The sequence below is a fragment of the Chelonoidis abingdonii genome, chromosome 13 (assembly GCF_003597395.2).
Source record: "Chelonoidis abingdonii isolate Lonesome George chromosome 13, CheloAbing_2.0, whole genome shotgun sequence".
NCBI lineage: Eukaryota > Metazoa > Chordata > Testudines > Testudinidae > Chelonoidis > Chelonoidis abingdonii.
In genome coordinates this window covers 7,694,912-7,717,306 of record NC_133781.1, presented here as the reverse complement: position 1 = coordinate 7,717,306, position 22,395 = coordinate 7,694,912, and the positions used below count along the sequence as shown (strand labels likewise).

Genomic DNA, 22,395 nt, shown 5'->3' with positions numbered 1-22,395 from the left:
TCACTTTCAACAGCACGGAGCTTTCCTGAAGGCCTTTGAAAAACACTTGCCCTAGAATCTGCCAACCACTGTCAGCCATATACCCTCATAAACAGACATCCATTTACAAGCTTGGCCTTTCAAATACAGGTTTTGTTTCATTTTCAACCACAACCACCATAACCACTGCACTTTTTCTCACTATCAGCTCCATCCAGAAGCATAATTGGCCAAACCGCCCCAGTGCATCCTTGTCAGAATGCAAAACCCTTCTCAAGAGCTGCTGCTTAATGGTAACCCACACTGAGAAAATACATTCTCCATGGAAGGTCAAATGAGTTCAAATGGGAATGCTGTTGTGTTGCAAGCCTGCTTCTTTGAAGAGAGCATCCTGCCAAGATTCTCATTCTTGGCTCCCAGCTCCTCAGAGCCCAGCTGTTGGGAATCCCCTAAGTATTCACTTTTTTGTTACCCCTGCAGGCAGTGGGGGCAGAGTGCAGGCCAGGCCTCCTATTGAACATAGCATGCCAACGTGTCTTGAGTATTACTGCTGGCCTCCATTCATTCCTGCCAGCCCTCTGACAGTGCAAAGGCAGGGTTCCCAGAAAGAAAAGTCAAGACTGAGACAACAATGTGAGGAGGGGCCTGCCATACCTGCACCAGAGGCTAGTCCAGAAAAGTGTAAAAGAACAGAGCAACCTTGCTGGATGGGTTTCCTGGCCCAGGTACCTCTTAACTGTTGACCCCACAAACAGTGCTTAATGTGTAGTGAAAAAGGTGCCAGAGCTCAAGCGATTTTTTTTTTACAATCATAACTGATGCAGCCAGCCCAGAGGTGCTGGGAGTATGAACTGCCAAGCCTAAAGATGCCCTGGCACAAATTAAGCCCTGGTTGTGAATCCCTGGAGCAGGTCTAACTGGAAATGTTGATTGTACTTACAAAGTAAGCTCTTCAGAGCTGGGACCATCCTGTACTCCACGCGTGCGCAATGCCCAGCACAGTGGCACTAGTACAGAACAAAACAAGGAATGATAACGACAGCATCAGCTGTCTGGAGCACCTTTGGTGGGGACTGGAGAAAGGTCAAGTCGTCCCATGCCCTGCAGTCACTGTGCTGATGCTTCTCTGGAGTCGAGACACATTTGGCCTCAGAGGAGCTCTCCAGATAACTTGAGCCATCATCAGCCTGCCCCTCCACCTACCCCTTCCCTCTTGGCACCTCCTGCCTTGGTCCTGTCTCCTGTGTGGAGATTCCAGTCCATCTGGAGCCAGAGATCATTGCCATCAACCTCAGATGCCGAGGACACTGAGGAGCCATCAATTAGCAGGGGCCTTGGCTTCCACCGGATGGAGCCCTGCCTGGCACAGTCATTGCTATCACTGAGCTCTGTGCTCAGAGATCAAGGCTGACTCAGATTTAGATTTGAAGATTTCCCCTTTGAAGCACTCTGAGCAGGGCAGCAAGGGTGGCATATAGTGTGGTGTACCCGGGGACTTAAGCTGTCCCTTCTCTCTACAGGATCAAACAACACAAGAGCAACAGGATTGTCACCAGTCTCACACTAAGGCACCCAAACTCAGGGTGAGAATTCTGCAAGATGGAGCCTTCTGAAATAGTTAGTTATTTTAGCTGCCTCAATTTTTGGGTGCCCAACTTGAGACTCTTTCAAGGGCAGGTGCTTGGCATTTTCTGGAAATGGCCCAAACCTGAGCCATCCAAATTCACCAGTCATTGTTGCAAGCTTTTGCTGAGATCTTTAGAGAAAATATGTTCCTTCAAACCTCAGAGCCTCCAAGCACAAAGTTCGTCCCTTGAACAGTGTCAAAAACATACACTAATCAGACTTAAAGGAACTTTATTAGAACAATTGGCAATGTTTCCCAACATTTAGAGAGGAGAATATGATGTACATCCTGACATCTAGTGGAAAATTATATATTAATAACTCTATAGAAATCAAAATCAAGGAGGAGTCCTTGTGGCATCTTAGAGACTAACAAATATATTTGGGCATAAGCTTTCGTGGGATATAACCCACTTCATCAGATGCATGGATTGGAAAATACAGTAAGTGTGTATAAATATACAGCACATGAAGGATGTAGCCCATTCTCAACAGTTAACAAGAAGGGGTGAATATTAACAAAGGGAAAATTATTTTTTGCAGTGACCTAGCCACTCCCGATCTTTATTCAGGCCTAATTTGATGACTAGTGGTGTTCTGTCAGCCATAAGTGGTGTTCTATCACCTACTACAGGATAGGCCCAACAAAGAAAGTAACAGAACACCACTAGTCATCACCTTCAGCCCCCAACTAAAACCTCTCCAGCACATCATCAAGGATCTACAACCTATCCTGAAGGATGATCCCTCACTCTCACAGATCTTGGGAGACAGGCCAGTCCTCATTTACAAACAGCCCCCAAACCTGAAACAAATACTCACCAGCAACTACACACCACACAACAGAAACACTAACTCGGGAACCAACCCCTACAACAAACCCTATTGCCAACTCTGTCTGCATATCTATTCAAGGGACACCATCATAGGACCCAACCACATCAGCCACACCATCAAGGGCTCGTTCACCTGCACATCTACCAATGTGATATATGCCATCATGTGCCAGCAATGCCCCTCTGCCAAGTACATTAGCCAAACTGGACAGTGCCTATGCAAAAGAATAAATGGACACAAATCAGACATCAAGAACTGTAATATTCAAAAACCAGTAGGAGAGCATTTCAGTCTCCCTGGACCACTCTGAAACCTGTGAATCTCCCTGGACACTCAATAACAAACTTAAAAGTGGCCATTCTTCAACAAAAAAAACTTTAAAAACAGACTTCAGCGAGAAACTACAGAACTGGAATTAATCTGCAAACTTGACACCATCAAACTAGGACTGAGTAAAAACTGGGAGTGGCTGGGTCACTACAAAAAGTAATTTCCCCTCTGTTGATCCTCACACCTTCTTGTCAACCGCTGGGAATGGGTGACATCCACCTTAATTAAATTGGCCTCATTAGCACTGACTCCCCTTGTAAGGCAACTCCCATCTTTTCATGTGCTGTATATTTATACACACTTACTGTATTTTCCAATCCATGCATCTGATGAAGTGGGTTATATCCCACAAAAGCTTATGTCCAAATAAATTTGTTAGTCTCTAAGGTGTCACAAGGACTCCTTGTTGTTTTTACTGATACAGACTAACACAGCTACCCCTCTGAAATCTATAGAAATTATTGTTCATGGTACTACTGGTGAGGAACAGAAAAACATTACCTTCTAGAACAAGCTACAGGCATGTTCTAGGTTTGTCAGTCTATTCACCACTCCATTGTTCAAAGCTAAAGGCAATAATGTGTGAAACTTACTAGCTGCGGGTTGGTGCCATTGGAAAGAATGTCCAGTAAATCCACAGAAGAAATGAAGTAAAATCTGGGAAAGGCCAACCTCTTGGTGTCCAAGTATTCAGCCAAGGCCTTCTCACACAGAGCCAATCTGGGGCAACAAAGCAGAGATATGAAGTCCAGAATTAACAGACACACATTCTCCTTAGCACCTAATATTGCAGTTCACGTTCAGAAGCAGAGTTGTGACCCCAAAAAGTAAGAAGTGACAGAGGCCTTGTCTACACCTAAAATTTACTTTGCCCTAGCTACATCACTCAAGGCTGAGAAAAATTTTGCACACTTAATTAGTTAGGACAACTTAGGCCCCGAGATAGACCTTAGTCAAGGAAAGATTCTTCCGTTGACCTAGCTACCACTTCTAGAACAGGTGGATTGCCTATGTCGATGGAAAAACCCCTTCTGTCGATGCACAAAGCGTCTCACTATCGCAGTTCAGCGGGAGTGCTGTAGCTGTGCCACTTAGGTGGCTGTAGCATAGACAAGGCTACAAACTCCAGGCAATTCACTAGGGACATATGCAGTGTTACTGATTTTATGTGGAAGGTTCCCAGATACTATGGTGATGGGCAGAAATATAAAGCCCTCAGAGAGATTCGTTGAGAAGATTCCTGCAGTCTTACCCAGCCTTCTGCAACTACTCACAACTCCCACAACCATGTTCATGTTGGGATGAAATTTCTCAAGCTTGGTCTGACCTAAATCTGTTCAGCTGTTTGAGTTTATGAGATCCCAAACTTCCAGTTTAAATCTTGTGACTTTTCTGCACTCAAAACTACAAATGGCTAAAATTATAAATTTCACAGACAGCACTTAACTACTTGTCAGTGAGGAATATGGGCCTGGTATAACTGAAAGGTTTGTTTTAAATTAAAATGTTGTTAGTAGTGGAATATTACTGATCAAAACAGTCTTCACACTGAGTTTTTAATGTGCACTTCCCAGTCAAATTAGCAAACATAGTAACTGAAACATGTTTATTTATCTGTCTCAGTGCAACAGGGCATTTCTCAAAGCACCTAGCACTGTCATGTGGCAAGGCTACCTCTGCAGCACTGAGGGACTGAATTTAAACATACCATAATTAAAGGTCTCAGAAGAACATTGACACAGCTATGCTACAAATGGTTTGTACTTTTTAGGACTTTTTACACTGCTCTATATATACATAATGTACATGTGAGGTGGGTGAGCTCACATTGCACTCAGCACCTTATGTTTTGACTGTCTGGAATTCTGTATACAGAACTTCTCAGCCTGCATTGCAATAACAGGTGTTGGGTTACAGATTGGTGGATCACAAACACAAAGTCTAAATAAAATTTAGTGTTGTTGTGACTGGCTGAACAGAGATGGCCACCGCCACCCAGGAGCGGCACTAGGGTTTTTGGCGCCCTAGGCAGGGATCCTTCCGCGCTCCTAGTCGGCGGCAATTCTGCGGCGGAGGGCGTCCTTCCGTGCTCCTGGTCGGCGGCAATTCTGCGGCGGGGGGGTCCTTCCGCACTCCCGGTCTTCAGGGCACTTCAGCAGCGGGTCCCAGAGCGAGTGAAGGACCCGCCGCAGACTTGCCACCGAAGACCCGGAGCATGGAAGGACCCCCCGCCGCCAAATTGCCACCGAGGGCCGCAAAATGCCGCCCTCCCAAATCCTGGTTTGGTCGCCTAAATGGAAGCACCGGCCCTGCCGCCACCCAGTAGAGACATCTGAGAACACAGTAAGTAAACTTATCGCAGCTAATTGCAGTGTCCCTCAAAATTCCCAAAGTGTCACTCACCTGCTCTGAATATCCTCCAGTTGTTCATAAAGACCTGGCTTGTTAGTAGCCTCAACAACATTCGGTGTTTTCTCCGCATCATAGGCCAGTTCTTTAAAATCAACATCAATTCCTTCAAAGCGCTTGGAGTCCTACAAATGGCAAGAGAGAAGCTACAGCCACCCAGTCAAACACTCATTTCTTTACTGAAAAGACTCCATCATCTGGCCACAGCCCCACCCCAGCAGGCAGGGCAGGTGCTGGGTAGGAGGAATCCCACAGAGCAGCCTTGGCACCATTTCATAGAGGCTTCTCCATCCCAATGGCTGGAGCAGGCACCGTGACCCATTACATTCCTCCCACCCCATCTAGGAAGGGTGCAGATGGATCAGTTAGTGGCTGATCCCTAATATGGCCCATATCCTGTGTAGGGGTTCCTGAGGACCCGATATCCCCTCTAGTAGACGCTGGAATCCATCCATGTTTCCCTGGCCACAGAGGCAGGATTTGCCTACTCTGCATAGTTAGTGCCATGCACCATGATAGACAACAGACCTCAGGAGACTTTGCTTCCAGCCCAGGATGATCATTTCCCAGCCTCTGCTGAAGAGTGAAGAGATCTAGTCCCTCGTGAGCACTCCCACTTCACTTACAGAGAAGTTCTCCCCTTAGCAAGGCTCATGTGCTTCTAGTGGACTTCAGTGAAGAATAGATAAAGCCACATTCAAAATCCTGGCCTCGCTGAAGTCAACGGTGAATCACAACCACCCCTGGACTTCAAAGGGGTCAGGATTCCACCCCAACCACTAGATGAAATGCTCAGAGCTTTCTTTGTAAACAAAACCAAAAGCACTGATTTGCCTTTAATGCTGGTGAAAAGGGCCTGAACGGTGGTTGTCTGCACAGAGCACGTACAGCAAGCTGCACACAGACATCCCACCCCGGCCAAAGTGCTCTCACCCTCAATTGTGGTTTCAACCTCTCGTGTCTGCTGGTAGCTGGTGTAAGTCAGAGCAATGCTCAGGGCTGCTCACGCTTATAACAGGGGACTGGCCCTGCACACAGAAACCAGTCTAGCAGAGTGCAAAGGTGAATTTTACACCTGACACATTGGCACACACAGAGCTGAGCTCTAAACTGTCTACACTGGGGGAGTGCAGTTCGGCTGGATCCTGGATATTTCCCCATATACTTGCATTTGCATGGATCAATAATAGGACAGGAAACCAACAGTAATTTGGATTTTCCTCTACAGGCTACCAAAGGAGAGTGAAATGCTGGTATAATTAATTTGTTCTGCTTTTCAGAGAATAAGCAGTGGAATGGCTGGCCCAGCTCTCTGTTAAACACTTTTACAGGGATACTGTCAGGGCTGGTTGGCCCATACTTTATACTGGCAAATTCCGCACAATGATCTGTATTTCCTCTGCCAGCACAACCAGGCCAATCCTACGATAAACAATGCCAGCAGCCCTACAATAACAAACTCTGTATATGCTGCGTACAGGGGAGAGGGGAGATCAATGAGGGCTTTCAGCCTCCTGGGATAACCCAAGAAAGAGACAAAGCACAACCTCCCTTATCCAAACGTCCTGAGGATGCTGAATAAGCCCAGGCACCTGAGGGAATTTCCAGTGTGACAAGTAGCCATCGAAGGATTTGCTGCATTTCAGACAGCTTTAGTTGGGATAATGGAGGTTGTCCCACATTCCTTTCTGACTGAGAACATGACTTCTGTCATTCTGCTGTTTACCTCAGGAAGCTGTGCCCGGATATCTTCTGAGCCAATGAATATGCTCTCCAGGTGAGTCCATGTCCGCTGCACTTCAAACCAGATAGAAATGATTGAGTCTGCTGTGGACAGCTTCTTCTGCCATCCAGACACTTCCTCTAAGAAGAAGGCAATATACTTGGATGTCATCAGATTCTGCAGCTGCACCTGGTTGTCTTCTAAAGTTTCAATGAGCTCCTCATCAGATTTCAGCAGAGGGACGTTTGTCCGGGGATGCAGTTCATACTGGAATTCCATGCTGCTCCAAGTACTTTTTATCTCTTTCAAGACTTTCTCCATGCTCATTTCCTTAACTGCTTTATCCACTATGCCCCCAACCTCATCCTCAAAGTTATGCAGGTTGAGTGTCAGGAGGTCAGCCAGTGTGGTCTCTGTGTCCATGGTGAATGTCACAGCTGTTGCCTGCATCAACTGGTTCCAGTGCCTTTCCCTGATGGCAGGATTCTGAAGCTCCGCCACAGCCCTCAAAGATGTCAGGATGTTCTTCACCCTGTTGTCCAGCCCAGCAAATGCATCCCACACCCTCATTTCTTTATCCAGGTTCCGAATATTCTTTGCAAACTTTTTGCATTCAAGGTCCATGTTTTCCACATTAATATCCTTCCATTTCGTGGTCTGCCAGTCATTCATGCTAGATGTCACCACAGAGATCATATCCCAGAGTTCCTTGAGAAGACAAACTTCCTTCCTGCATTGCTTTAGCTGTTTATAATCTGGAACATTGACTTCAAACAAACTAGCTGATTCATAAAGTGAGGCCATGGTTGACTCCATTTGTTTTATCTCAATGTGGTTTGCATCCAGCATTAGGTAAGGATTTTCAGTGTCAAACCTATAAAGCAATTTTCATACTTCATAAGTAAGATTATAAGCACTTCAAATAAAATATAATGCAAAGAGTGTTGTACAAGAGACATATGCTCTAATGGTTATTCCACATTGCAGAACTGATGCCATTTGTCTCATTTGTACCCTCATTCTCTTCTTCAGAGCATAGTCATCTTTCTGCCTGTAGTCTCTACTAAAATGGAGTTACATGTTAAATAATGGCTAAATGGGAGGTAAAATTGCCAGAAACACTGATACTTTTAAAAAGGAAACAAAAAACCATTTTTTCTCTTTGTGCCCCAGATTCACATGCTCACTGTCAGCCCAAGGTACGAGCGAATGCCAAGACAACTCAAAATGCTAAGTGGCTCACCTACTGAAGGGCCATTACAGCCGATCTAGTCAACACAGCTGATTCTACCCCAACCTCCAGAGAGTGACATTTACAGAAGCTTGCAAGGGAGCCCAGTTCAGTGGACTAGAGTTATTCCTCTCTCATGTACACAGGGGGGATTTTATGAATGTATTTTATCACACTGCTACATGAGTGCAAAGTAGTGCACTTTAAAGGAGAGTCACTTTCACTGAGGAGGGAGAACACAGCTCGAAGGGAACTCTCATTCATTTACACAAGGTTTCTAAGAGCATTTCCTTTCATAAGTCTGTGTGTTTCTGGCCAAGCAGGCCTCTGGATATAAAAACCGTACAACTATTGGAAGAATGTTCTTTATTCGATGTTCAGTGCAGGAAGCATCAGGAAAAGGTTAAAACAATGCTTGGACCTGGAGCCTGGGAAAGCCTCACTCCAGGTTCAAAGCTGCTCTGCTGGAGACAGGGAGCAGGTCTACACTACAAAGTTATGCAAGTGGCTAGGGGTGCAATAAATCATGCCATCCCCCTAGCTGACACAGCTATACCAGCAAAAAAGAACAACTGTGTAGATGCAGCTGTGCTGACTGAAGAGTGCTTCTGCCAACATCACTCGTGTCATTCAGGGAGGTGTTGTTCCTACACCAGCACAACTCCTCCTTCTGTTAACATACGTTTCATTTACACTAGGGGCTATCCTGGCATAGTCTGGGGACGTAGAAGCACTTAGAGCAGTCTCTCTAGGTCTCAGCACTGCCACCATCCTGGCTATGGGGGTACTGTGTATCCCACAACAAATAACAGCAGTATACCTAGTAGTAAGGGGCACTTGAACTACCCAGACATCCACAGAAAGAGTAATCTGGAAAACACAAAATGTCCAATAAGTTCTTGGACTGTATCAAGGACGACTTCTTGCCTCAGATGGTGGAGGATGCAACCGGGGGGGAAGATATATTAGACTTGATTTTGATCAACAGGCATGTATTGGTTGTGAATCTGAAGGTGAAAGGGAACTTGGTAGAAAGTGATCATAAAATGATAGATTTCATGAGTCTAAAGAAAAGAAGGAGTGAGAGCAGCAGAATAAGAACAATGGACTTCAGCAAAGCAGACTAACAAATTCGGAGAACTGGTAGGTAAGGTCCCATAGGAAGAAAATCTAAGGGAAAAAGGAGTTCAAGAGAGCTGGCAGTTTCTCAGAGAGACATTATTAAAGGCACAACAGCAAACTATGCTGATGCAAAGGAAAGAGACGATGAACAGTAGGAGGTTAATATGGCTCCATCAGGAACTCTTTAATGACCTGAAAATCAAAATGGAAGCCTACAAAAAGAGGAAGCATGGAGAAATTGCTAATGGTGAGTACAAAGAAGAGTGCAAGCATATAAGGATAAAATCAGAAAGGCAACGCCACAAAATGAGGTACACCTAGCAAGGGACATAAGAGGCACTAAGAAGAGGCTCTATAAGTACACTAAGAGCAAGAGAAAAATGAAGAACAATCCCATACTCTGGGTGTCCCTAGACCTCTGACTGCCAGAAGCTAAGAATGGATGACAGGATGGATCACTAGATAAATTTGCCCTGTTCTGTTCATTCCCTCTGAAACATCTGACACCGGCCACTGTTGGAAGACAGGATACTGGGCTAGCTGGACCATTGGTTTGACCCAGTATGGCTGTTCTTATGACCTTAAAAAAAGTGTAGGTACTCTACTTAGTGGGGAAACAGAGCTAATAATAGATAACACTAAGAAGGCTGAGCTGTTTAATGTCTATTTTGATTCAATGATCACTAAAAGGGTTAATTGTGACCAGATGCTTAGCACAATATTAACAGGGCAGGGAGGAACACAAGGCAGATCAGGGATAGAAGAAGTTAAAGAATATTTAGATGAGTTAGATTTAGTCAAGTCAGTAGGGCCTGACAAAATTCACTTTAAGGTATTTAAGGAACTAGCCAAAATCATTTTGTAACCATGAGCAATTATCTCTGAGAACTCATGGAGAACTGACGAAGTCACAGAGAACTAGAGAAAGTCAAACAAAGTACCTGTCTTTAAAAAGGCAGAACAATGAGGACACAGGAAATTATAGACTAATCAACCTGACTTCAATACCTGGAAAGATACTGCAATACATTATTAAACAAAAAATTAGTTTATAAACACCTAGAGGATAATAGGGTAAGTAAAAGCCAACATGGATTTTTCAAGAACAAATCATGCCAGACCAACCTAATTGCCTTTTTTGACAGGGTTACTGGCCTAGTGGGTAGGGGAGAAGCTATAATTGTAACATATCTTGATTTTAATAAGGCTTTTGATACAGTCCCACATAACATTCTCATAAGAAAACTAGGGAAATATGGTCTAAATTAAGTGTACAAGTAGTTGAAAAAACAAACTCAAAAAGTATTTATCAATGGTTCGCTGTCAGACTGGGAAGACATAGCTATTGGGGTCTCACAAGGGTCTGTCCTGGGTCACTTACTATTCAATATTTTCAACCATGACTTCTTCTAATGGACTTTAGAGTAGAAAATGTGTGGATGACACCAAGATGGAAGGGGTTGCAAGCACTTTGGAGGGCAGGATGAGAATTCAAAATGACTTTGATAAATTAGAGATGTATTCTGAAATCAACAAGATTAAATTCAATAAAGAAAAGAAGGAAGCACTGTGCTTAGGAAGGAAAAATTAAACTCACAACTACTAAATGGGGAACAAATGGCTAAGTGTTAGTACTGCTGAAAAATATCTGGGGTTACCACAGATCACACATTGAATGAGAGCCAGTAATGGGATGCAGTTGCAAAAAAGGACAATATTGTAACAAAAAGCACCCCTGTATTCACATCCCACACATTATTGTAATAATCTTTGTGGAAAATATGCCTTGTGAAGTATCACTTAAAAACTAACACCACATTGATCATTGATATTCATGTGTAACCTATGTATTAAATGTGTATTCTGAGCTATGAACTAAAGCTGAAATTATGGACACCCATCTCTGTCTTACCTTCCTGGCTTCTGGAAGTCTGAGGTTTAGGTTTGCTTCAAGTACAATGTTACATTCCTGACCATCTTGGCCAACAGCCATTGAAAGACCCAACCTCTGTGAACTTGTCAAATTCTTTTTTGAACCCAGTTATACTTTTGGCCTTCACATCCCATGGCAGTGAGCTCCATAGGTTAATTGTATATTGTGTGAAAAAGTATTTCCTCATTTGTATTAAACTTGCCACCTATTAATTTCATTAGGTGACCCATTTTTCATATTATGGGAAAGGGTAAATAACATTTCTGTATCCACTTTTTCCATATCATTGTAACTATTGCTTAAATCAGCCTCTGTACCAGATGACTGGTGGATAGCTAAACTCATGCCAAATTTTTTAAAAAAAGACTCCAGAGGCAATCCTGGCAATTATAGGCCTATAAGCCTAACTTCAGTACCAGGGAAGCTGGTTGTAACTATAGTGCAACTTTTGTAAAGGGAAATCATGCCTCACAATCTATTAGAATTCTTTGAGAGTGTCAACAAACATGTGAACAAGATAGATCCAGTTGCTACAATGTACTTGGACTTTCAGAAAGCCTTTGACAAAGTCTCTCACCAAAGGCTCTTAAGCAAGGAAAGGAGTCAGTCATTGGACAAGAGGGAAAGCCCTCTCATGGATCAGAAGTTGGTTAAAGGGTAGGAAACAAAGGGCAGGAATAAGTGGGCAGTTTTCACAGCGAAGAGAGGTAAATAACGGTGTCCCCCCAAGGATCTGTACTGGGACCAGTGCTATTCAACATATTCATAAATAATCTGGAAAAAGGGGTAAATAGTGAGGTGACAAAGTTTGCAGGTGATACAAAATTACCCAAAATAATTAAGTCAAAGCTGACTTTGAAGAGCTGCAAAGGGATCTCATGAAACTAGGTGATGGGGCAAGAAAATGGGAGATGAAATTCAATGTTGATACAGTAAATGCAAAGTAACGCATATTGGGGGAAAATAATCCCAACAATACAAACAAAATGATGGGTCTAAATTGGCTGTTATCACTCAAGAAAAAGATCTTGGAGTCATCATGGATAGGTCTCTGAAAACATCTGTTCAATGTGCAGCAGCAGTCAGAAAAGCTAGCAAAATGTTAGGAACCATTAGGAAAGGGATATATAATAAGACAGAAAATATAATGCCACTATATAAAGCCAAAGTACTCCCACACTTTGAATACTGCATGCAGTTTTGGCTGCCCCATCTCAAAAAGATATATTAGAATTGGCAACAAAAACGACTATGGGTATGAAACAGCTTCCATATATGGGGGAATTAAAAAGATTGGGACTGTTCAGCTTGGAAAACAGACTATTAACTCTCTGCAGTCAGTGTTGGACTTAACTATCTTGAATAATTTTGTAACATCTGCAACCTTTGCACTTCACTGTTCACTCTCTTTTCCATATCATTTATGAATACATTGAACAGCACAGGTTTCAATACAGATCCTTGGAGCGACCCCACTGTTTAACTCATTCCTTTCTGAAAACTGACTATTTATTCCTACCCTTTGTCTCCCATCTTTTAACCAGTTACTGATCCATGAGAGGACCTTCCCTCTTCCCATGACAGTTTGCTTTGCTTCAGAGCCTTTAGTGGTCCTGCCTCAGTGAAGGGAATGGACTAGATGACCTCTCAAGGTCTCTTTCAACCATACATTTCTATGATTCTATGATACTCTGACACAGCATGACAGTACTTTGTTGTGATATGTCAGCACAACATCAAAACCATTGTGATAAACAGGTTACACTGGCGACACTGGCAACCCCAGGTATTTAACACTGATCATCTGCAAGTCTGTACCTGGAATGCTTTTCCATCCTGCAACGCTCTGATGACAGCCCTGGACTCTGAGTCCTGGGGATGCATGGAATGGTTCTTTGTCCTGGGTTATTGTCTATGCACAATCCTGGAATCATGGGACTATGAGAAGGGTTTGGTCATTTTAGGGTGCTTATAGTTAGACACATAAAAGACCCAATGCAAAAATGTCAAAAGTGCCTAAGTCAGTTGAAATCCTAAGTCTCACTTTCAAAAGAGACTTAGGCACTCAGAGACTTCTTACAACCTGGACCTATCTCCCACGGAAATCAATGGGAGTGAGGCACCCAAAGAGCTTTAAAAATCTGGGCCTTAGACACTTTTGGTCACGCTTAGGCTCTCATGCACCTAAGTCACTTTTGAAAATGGGACTTAGGCACGTTTGAAAATTTTAACTTTGCTCTTGCTGAATCCACTCCCTACCCACTACATCATAGAGGCCCCAGAAAAATGCCGTATCAGATATTATACCCAGCCTTTTGACCAATTGGGAAAGATAAGTGGATGTTAGACAATATGCCTAGCAGAGCACAAATGATCTAGTAAGCCCTTTTCTCCCTTACTGCTGTAGTGCTATAATTAGTCTGTACCTGAATGGTGCTTCTTTGCGAAATCTCTCTCTGAATTTCTGCTGTTCCACATCAAATGCTGCACAGTTCTTGCGAATAACTGTCACTTCATTTGCCTGCAAAGAAGCCACTTGCTGTTTCACAGTTATCGCCAGCTTCTTTATATTGTTCCATTTTTCTGGAAGCTCCTGCAAGCAAGCATTAAATGTTGGCCAACGGTATGTGCCACTTGACGTAACATGTATCTGACTTGTTTATGGACAGTCCCATGCTGGAAAAATACCAGCTTTTCTCTCTTACACAATCGAGAGGTTTTTGCCATGATATAAAGTGCAAACACATGACTGGGGGTAAAACAGGGAATTAATTTTCAACTTTGAAGATAAATGAAGATTTTTACCCCTTTTGAAGGTGTAAACCCTCTTCCCTCTTGAAATGTCCTGCCACATTTTCTGCACACCCCAGAATCCTATGGAATGTGGACAACCCCGACTGAGGTGACCCTAAATCTCTTTCCTAGGGTATATGAAGGCTGATGTACAAAAAATCTTGCTCCTAGGGTACAAAAAATACTAATCCTGATTGAAAGTCCAGCTGGCTCTTGTGCATCCGCTGAGAGTGGATGGAAGCAGGAAGATGGGCTCAACAAGTAAGCTGACCTTTTCAACTCAGTTAAAATTTAAGACTGCATGGTTCTATAATAGATGCTGTCCCATCCCCTCTTAGAAAGGAAAAGGGGAAGGTGTTTATAGTCAAAGGACCTGTCCGGAGAGGTTCCTAGGGTAACATTTCTAACTTGGGTACTTAATGTTACCATCTAAATAAAAATGGCCCAATTTTCAGAGCTCCCATGAACATCACTGGAAGTTGTGTATGCTCAGAACCTCTGAAGTCCAAGATACTTTCATTTAGGTGTCAAGGAAAGAAGCTTCACAGGGCAGGCTTTTCATAAGCTGTGTATTTGTCCTGGGAAGGGACTTCCTTTGTCTTTCATTAAAAACTACAGGTCAGAGCCTCAGCCAGCATACAGATCAGCATTGTGACCTGAGTCCTCCACATATTTCAATTCCCCTCTTCCCTACCAGTGCTCTCAGAAGAGTGGTTTCTTCCCCTAGACCATTCACAGTCTGTAACAAAAGAAACTTTTCAGCTTGTTTTTCTGCCTGTTCACTTGGGTCAGAAGAGTAACTGAAAGTCGCCAGTGCTTGCCAGGAGAGAAAAAAAAGTCTGGGATGAAACTCGACGTGTTCAGAAGTTGCATTCAGTCTGGATAGTTACCCAGACCTTCCAAATGGGAAAATCTCCTGGCAGCTGGCTTGCCCACCACACAGGAGTGGCGCCAGAGTTTTTGCCGCCCTAGGCAGCAGCGCTCCTCCTCAGTAATCGGCAGCAGCTCCTCCTCTGAAGCTGCGTTCTGGGCGGCAGGGGTCCTTCCGCTCCAGGTCTTTGGAGCACTTCGGCGGCGGGTCCTGGAGTGAGTGAAGGACCCGCTGCCAAATTTCCGCCGAAGAAGCCCCTCTGGGAGGCCCTGTTTCTCGGCTGCATTTCCGCGGCAGCTATTCTTCCCATCCAGAGGAATCGCCGCCAAAATTGCACCGAGGGCAGCGAAATGCCACCCCCCACATCCTGCTGCCCTAGGCGACCACCTAGGGTCACCTGCTGGAAGTGTTGGCCCTGCCACCACAGCAGTCCCAATACTTCCTACTTTCAGCTCTGAGAGGATCCTTGAAGAGTTCCATCTCTTATGAGGATACTTCGCTCTTTCCACTTCCTTTCCCAGCTGAAACCGCAAGGGTGAAAGTAGCAAGAAAAAGGCAAAATTCAAGCAGAGCTTCAGTCCACTTCTTTATCAGAAACAGCTGTCTGTCTCCCCTTCAATTAGACTCTATCCATTTATATGGACTGTTCATCCACCAAAAAGCATAAGATCTAGTTTCCTCAAGATAGTAGAAGAGAGCATTATATAAAGGACCTTATTTGCCTCTATTTCTCTCGCTGTATGTGGAAGTAAAGATACTGACTGGGTTTCTAAGTAACTTCATGGAGCTGACATGTTGCTGGCCAGAAAAAATGCTTCCCCAGTTCTACTCCTAAGGATAGCCTTGGTGTTTTAACTCCCCTGCAAAAAATTTAGTTGCTCAAATTTACTTACAAAATCAGAAGCACTAAAATCCAAGGAATTCCCAAGGTAAGGCAACTGTCACACCCAATAAAACTCCACCTATAATGCTTAACTGAAATCCTCCTTCCACAAAGGAACTTTGTGAGGAAGGTCGGCTTTAGCCTAAACACCTGCACCGGGGCCCCAGGAATATTTAACAACTGGACTTTGTAATAAGCCTCTAATTTTGTATTTTTTCCATTTTAACAGGATCTAAAATATTTCCCATGCCCCCATTACCCTTGTAACTGAGCACCTCACACCTTAATATACTTTGCCTCACAACATGAAGGACGACACAGAGGGAACTGAGGCCCTGAGACTAAAGGCCAGACTTTTAAAGGTATGTAGGCACCAAAAGATGCAGCTTGGTGCCTAGTTAGATTTTCAAAAGCACCCACTGCCTAATGCCAAGGTGGTTTGCCCAAGGTCACATAGGAATCGTGCGGCAGAGGTAGGAATTGAATGCCAGTCTCCTGACTCTTAGGTTAGTGCCCTAAACAAGGGACTACCCTTTGTAACAAGAACATAAGAATCGCCACACTGGGTCAGACCAATGGTCCATCCAGCCCAATACCCTGTCTTCTGATGGTGGTGAATGCCAGATGCTTCATAGGAAATGAACAGATCGGGGCAATTACTGAGTGACTCATCCCGTGTTGTCCAGTCCCAGCATCTGAGAGTCAGAGGCTTAGGGACACTCATCACATGAGGTTGCATCCAAGCACTAACACCCTAAACACTCCATAAAATAGTTAACAGATCTACCTGAACATGCGTTCTGTTCTTATAGAGCGTGTGCTGTCCATCTGGGGAGGGGCACTACATCATTCACACATAACAATGGGCTAAATCTCTGCTGTCATTGACAATCTTGATGTAGTTTTATCTAAGGAGCTGTGATGGCACATCCACAATAGATGTTCTGCCACTCGGCTATCAAAATAATCTGCCCACTGAGGCCTATTGATTACTGAACCTGGGTACTTAACATTTATTAATATACACTGATCACTTTCTTTTTAGGTGCCTAATATTTTGCGGTTTTGTGTATTGGGCATAAGTTTTCACCAACCTCTAGCTGCTTATACACTTCATCTGTAAGTTCTTGCTCATATATCTTCAGTAGCTCAATTGTTTGCTTCAGGGGTTCAAACATCTCATCCGTGCTGCTCTGTCTTTCTTTAACAGCCATAAGGTGACCCATAATCTCCACCAAACCATCATAATCTCCTTTTTCAACCTCTTTGTTCAAACCTCTATCAGCATTTTTTATAAATTCTTCAAGATCAGCCAAGCTAAATAATACAAAACAAGAAAACACTCAGTGAGAGCAGTTTATATAAAATGGTTACTCACCTTCTCGTAACTGTTGTTCAAGATGTGTTGTTCCTGTCCATTTTAACCAGGTGTGCACGTGCTGCACGCAAGACAGCCAGAAGATTTTTCCCCTAGCAGTATCCATAGGATCGGCCTGGGTGCCCCCTGGAGTCGTGCCTTCATAGCGCCCAACATAGGGCCCTGCCGACCCAACCCCCACTCCCTGACCCCCCCACACACAGTTCCTTCTTGCTGGGTACTCCGACAGAGGGGTAGGAGAGCGGGTACTGGAATGGACACGAACAACACGACTCAAAGAACAACAGTTACAAGAAGGTGAGTAACCGTTTTTTCTTCTTCGAGTGCTGGTTCATGTCAATTCCAGTCAGGCGAATCACAAGCCCAAGTTCAGGAGGCAGGGTCGGAATTGTCCTCTGATTGGAGTACTGCTCTACCAAGGCCGTGTTGTCTCTGGCCTGTTATGTAATCGCATAATGTACAGTGAGAGTGTGTATGGAGGACCATGTCACTGCCCTGCATATATCCTGGATAGGAACCTGAGCCAGGAAAGCTGCTAAAGAGGCCTGTGCCCTGGTGGAGTGCGCAGCGATTGGAGAGGCAGGCACCCCTGCCAGGTTATAGCACTCTTGGATGAGGTGGACAGAGAAAACAAATCCCAGTGTAATCACCTGGATGGAACCCAATGGAGATGGGGCAGATAAGCCTTTGTTACCTGTGTGTCACATGATCAACGAGATGCTGTTTAAACATCAGGCTCCACCGTTTGATGACATTCAGCAGGGATGCTTTGAAGGGCCGAGCATCGATTTTCATCCAACTGTCAAAGATGTTCACTGGTTCCAGGCGGTTGACTTCATCATAGATTCTCTCGTAGGAGTCAATTTGCTCCCTGAACTGCTGTAATGTAGGTGGGCTCTCTGGGACTCCATTGTCCGCATGGGCTTCAATTTCTGCTGCAGTCAGGACGTGCCCATACAACAGGAACTGGCGTATGAATTCCTTCCTGTCATCCCCATAGAGGTAAGAGTAGTGGTCGAAGGAGTTGCGGTAATCACTGCAGATTGACATCGTGTTCTGAACACGCTCCAGAAGGCTGTGGCGCATGTCAGCTAAGTCACCCATGTCCTCCATATCAGCCTGGGAAATGACAGAGAGGCTTTGTGAGTGGATGATGATCCAGAGCACACTTTCCACATTGCTGTGCAATAGGAGAACATGCACTGGGGCAAGAGACCTGATAGTGAGGGAAAACACTGTGCTCAGCCAGCCTGGGCACCAGGGACGAGATCCGGTAGATGTCATTGAGGAGTCCTTCGACCATGTCATAGAAGCCATCGTTAGCACCAAGATCCAGCGAGGGATGGAATACCAAATCAGGGATCACCAGATCCAGCCGCACCTCAAACAGGGGAGCCAGGGCTGCCTTAGAATCTGACAGAGAGTAAAAGAGATGATGGGGTCTGGGCTTGGGTAAGACAAGAAGTGACTCTACTCCATCACCACACCCCTCACCCAAGGGACACTAGAGCTGAATGAATAATTGATTTGTCAGTTCTGTGACCAAACAGAAAAATCTGAAAGAATTTTCAATTTGGATTGAGTCAAAACAGAATTTTTTCCATTTTCTTGCTAAAATGAAAAACCACATATATTTCATTTTGGGTCAAACAAAACATTTAAACAGACAAACGAGCTTTTTTCTTTTTTTTAAATTAATCTAGGCTGATACTTTTAACAAAAAAATCATTTTTCTCGCATGAAACAATTTGCCAAATCCAGCCTGTGTTTCACAAATCATTTTGGTTGACCTGAATCTGCGTTGTTCAGCGGATAAACTATTAGTCTGAACAATTTTGCCCAGTCCTGCAGGACGCACACAGGGAGGAGCAGCCATTCCATTCACATGGGATAATTTGTAGGATTGGAATGTTAGAATCTCTGCTTATAACCTGTTCAGAAAGGGAAGAGTGAGCACAAGAGATGCGGGGGGCGGCATGCTACATTACAGACCATTACCTGGTTTGGAGTCATTGACAACTCAGAACCACAGGCTTCTGAGTGCGTATTGATCTATATGCTAACTACCAAACCCCAGGAGAAGACACTGGTAGGAGTCTTTACAGATCAATCAATCACGCCAGAGAACAGAATGAGTCACTTCTGAAACATCTGTCTGGAATGGGTGGAAAGAAACATTATGTTGTCAGGTATGTGACAAACCCCACACCAGATAGGGTTCAAGAGCAACCACGGGTCCAACAGTGGCCAATGCCAGGTGCCCCAGAGGGAATGAACAGAACAGGTAATCATCAAGTGATCCATCTCCTGTTGCCAATTCCCAGCTTCTGGCAAACAGAGGCTAGGGACACCATCCCTGCCCATCCTGGCTAATAGCCATTGACGGACCTATCCTCCAGGAACTTATCTAGTTCTTTTTTGAACCTTATTAGTGTCTTGACCTTCACAACATCCTCTGGCAAAAAGTTCCACAGGTTGACTGTGCGTTGTGTGAAGAAATACTTACTTCGGTTTGTTTTAAACCTGTTGCCTATTAATTTCTTTTGGTGACCTCTAGTTGTGTTATGAGCAGTTGAGCGTTGCTGCAGAAGGACAGCACACAGGCTGCTCCTATAAGGAGCAAGAAATCTGCCTCAGACCAGTGATTGTATGGGGACTGTGGCCTGCTGGAGCCCTTGAGAAGAGGGTAGCCCTGGACTGGGTGGTTCTTACAGAAGAGCCTGGGCACCAGTTGCTAAGCAGGAGGACAGGCCATCATAGCTGGGGGCCTGCCTGCATGGAAGGGGCATGAGGCAGAGCCCAGTTGGACTGAGGATTCTTTTGCTCAGTGCATTTATTGGATTTGGACTAAGGGACTCTGTAACCTCAGAAGGGATTAGATACATTCAAGGGGCTAAGCTTTCTGGGGATGAGTAGTCTGATGATTGTTGTGGGGAAACTGAGGCAGATCTGACACATCACCACATCCAACCACAAAGGGGTGCACTGGAACAGCACTTCTGTGCCAGGGAACTTCAGATGGGGAGATATATGATGATGGTCTCTCGCAGCCAGTAGTAAAACATCACTGGAGTTTCTACACAAAAAGTATTGATCCCAACATGATGTAACTCTATTTTGAATATCGTTATAAAGGATAAAGATAAATGAATCACTGAACTGGAAGTTGGTGGTTTCCCAAGGACCAGTGATCATGACCTGATTACATGCATTCTGGGCAAACAGAGGACAGTTCCAACCAGTAAAATGAATAGCTGATGCTTCAAAACACCTAATTTCCCCATGCTGAGAAAATTTAGAAGTGAAACTGACTGGAAGAAAACATTTAGACAGAAAAATGTGAATGAAAATTGGGCATTCTTAAAAACAGAGTTTATTAGGTTCCACAATCAAGAAAAGTTTCACAAAACTGTGGCTAACAGCCCAACTTCTCCAGTGATGAAGTGACGATGGCAGCAATTATTAATAAAAAAGCAACAAATAAATATAAAAAAGCAAATATACAGCAATTAGTATAAATTACAAGTTATGAAGTGTAGAATATTGATAAGGGAAACTAAAGACATCAGGGAAAAAATCCATGGCTGGAAAGACCAAGGACAAAAAGGAGGTTTTAAATAAGTATATCAGGAACAAGAGAAATCCTAACAACGGCATAGACTCATTACTAGAAGGTGATGGCAAAATTATTAATGATGCAGAAAAGGCAGAAGCGTTTGTTCTGTACTTGGAAAAAAGCAGGATGATGAAGAATTTACCAGCCAATTAGTAACTAAGGAGGATGTTAAGAAACTCCTACTAGGGATAAACATTTTTAAATCAGTAGGCTCAGATAACTTGCACCCAGGAGTCTGAAAACAGTAAGTTCAGGAGATCTCTGGCCCACTGATATTAATCTTGAATAAATATTGGAACACTGGGGAAATTCCAGAAGACTGGCAGAGTGCTAATGCTGTGTCAATATCCAAAAAGGGCAATTGGGATGACTGGGGCAACCATACGCTGGTTAGCCTGACACCAATCCTCGGCAAAGTAATGGAAAAGATGATACAAGATTCAATTGATAAAGAATTAAAGGACAGAAATATACTTAACGCCAGTCAACATGGTTTTATGGAAAATTCTTCAAGTCAAACAAATCTAATTTCACGTTTTGATGAGATTACAAGTTTGGCTGATCAAGGTAACTGAGTAGACTGACATTCTTAGACTTTTATAAGACCTATGTCTTAGTACTACATGCCATTCGGATTAAAAAATTTGCACTATACATCATCAGGAGAGCACACGTTATATGGTTAAGGACTAGCTAACAGACAGATCTCAAAAAGCAGTGGGGAATCTTCACTGAATGGGGGTGTTTCTAGTGGGGCTCTGCGGGGATCAATACTAGGCCTGATGCTGTTCCAGATTTTCATTAACAATACAGAAATAAATATAAAATCATTGCTAATAAAATGTGTGGATGACACAAAGCCTGGCAATGTGGTAAAGAATAATGAGGACAGTGCAGAAATACAGAGTGATCTGAGTCACTTAAAAAAATGGGCCCATTCAAACAAACTGTGTTTTAATACAGCCAAATGCAAGCTTGCACGTCTAGAAACAAGGAATGCAGCCATCCCTGCTCAATGAGGGAACTGCATCCTGGAACACAGTAACACTGAAAGGATTCAGGGTCATGATGCACAAGCACCTGAACATGAGTTCCTAGTGTGATGCTGTTGCAAAAAGAGTTCATGCAATCCTTGGATGTATAAACAGGGCAGTAGCATGTAGGAGTAGGAAGATGATTTTTACTTCTTCATATGGCACTAAGACAAATACTGGAATACAGTATCTGGTTCTGGTGTCCACATTTTTAAAAGGATGTTGAAAAATTGGAGAGGGAGCAGAAAAGAGCCATATAAATGATTTGATTCATAGATTCATAGACTCTAGAACTGGAAGGGACCTCGAGAGGTCATCGAGTCCAGTCCCCTGCCCTCATGCCAGGACCAATCTGTCTAGAATCCTGAAACATTATCTAACTCTCTTAATATCTCCAGAGATGGAGATTTCCAACCTCCGCTAGGCAATTGATTCCTGTTGACTACCCTGACAGTTAGGAACTTTTTCTATGTCCCAACCTAATCTCCCTTGCTGAGTTTAAGCGACCAGATTACTTTTGTTCTATCATTAGAGGCTAAGGTGAACAAGTTTTCTCCTCCTCCTGATACACTTTTAGATACCTGAAACTGCTATCATTCCCTCTCAGTCTTCTTTTCCAAACTAAATAAA

The 22,395-nt window shown here is 43.8% G+C and overlaps 1 protein-coding gene across 4 annotated transcripts in view; it reads right to left on the bottom strand.

Moving 5' to 3' along the window:
* The window catches only part of DNAH9 (dynein axonemal heavy chain 9), a 396,459-nt gene that overhangs the window by 316,342 nt on the left and 57,722 nt on the right, over nucleotides 1–22,395 (bottom strand). For all 4 annotated transcript variants that reach the window (XM_075071725.1, XM_032803600.2, XM_032803609.2 and 1 more), the window contains 7 exons: nucleotides 18,332–18,528; nucleotides 17,810–18,234; nucleotides 16,832–17,054; nucleotides 13,617–13,783; nucleotides 6,908–7,778; nucleotides 5,176–5,306; nucleotides 3,366–3,492 (listed from right to left, as the gene is read on the bottom strand). In XM_075071725.1, the coding sequence (XP_074927826.1) occupies nucleotides 3,366–3,492; nucleotides 5,176–5,306; nucleotides 6,908–7,778; nucleotides 13,617–13,783; nucleotides 16,832–17,054; nucleotides 17,810–18,234; nucleotides 18,332–18,528 (2,141 nt within the window). The remainder of the gene's footprint in view (nucleotides 1–3,365; nucleotides 3,493–5,175; nucleotides 5,307–6,907; nucleotides 7,779–13,616; nucleotides 13,784–16,831; nucleotides 17,055–17,809; nucleotides 18,235–18,331; nucleotides 18,529–22,395) is intronic.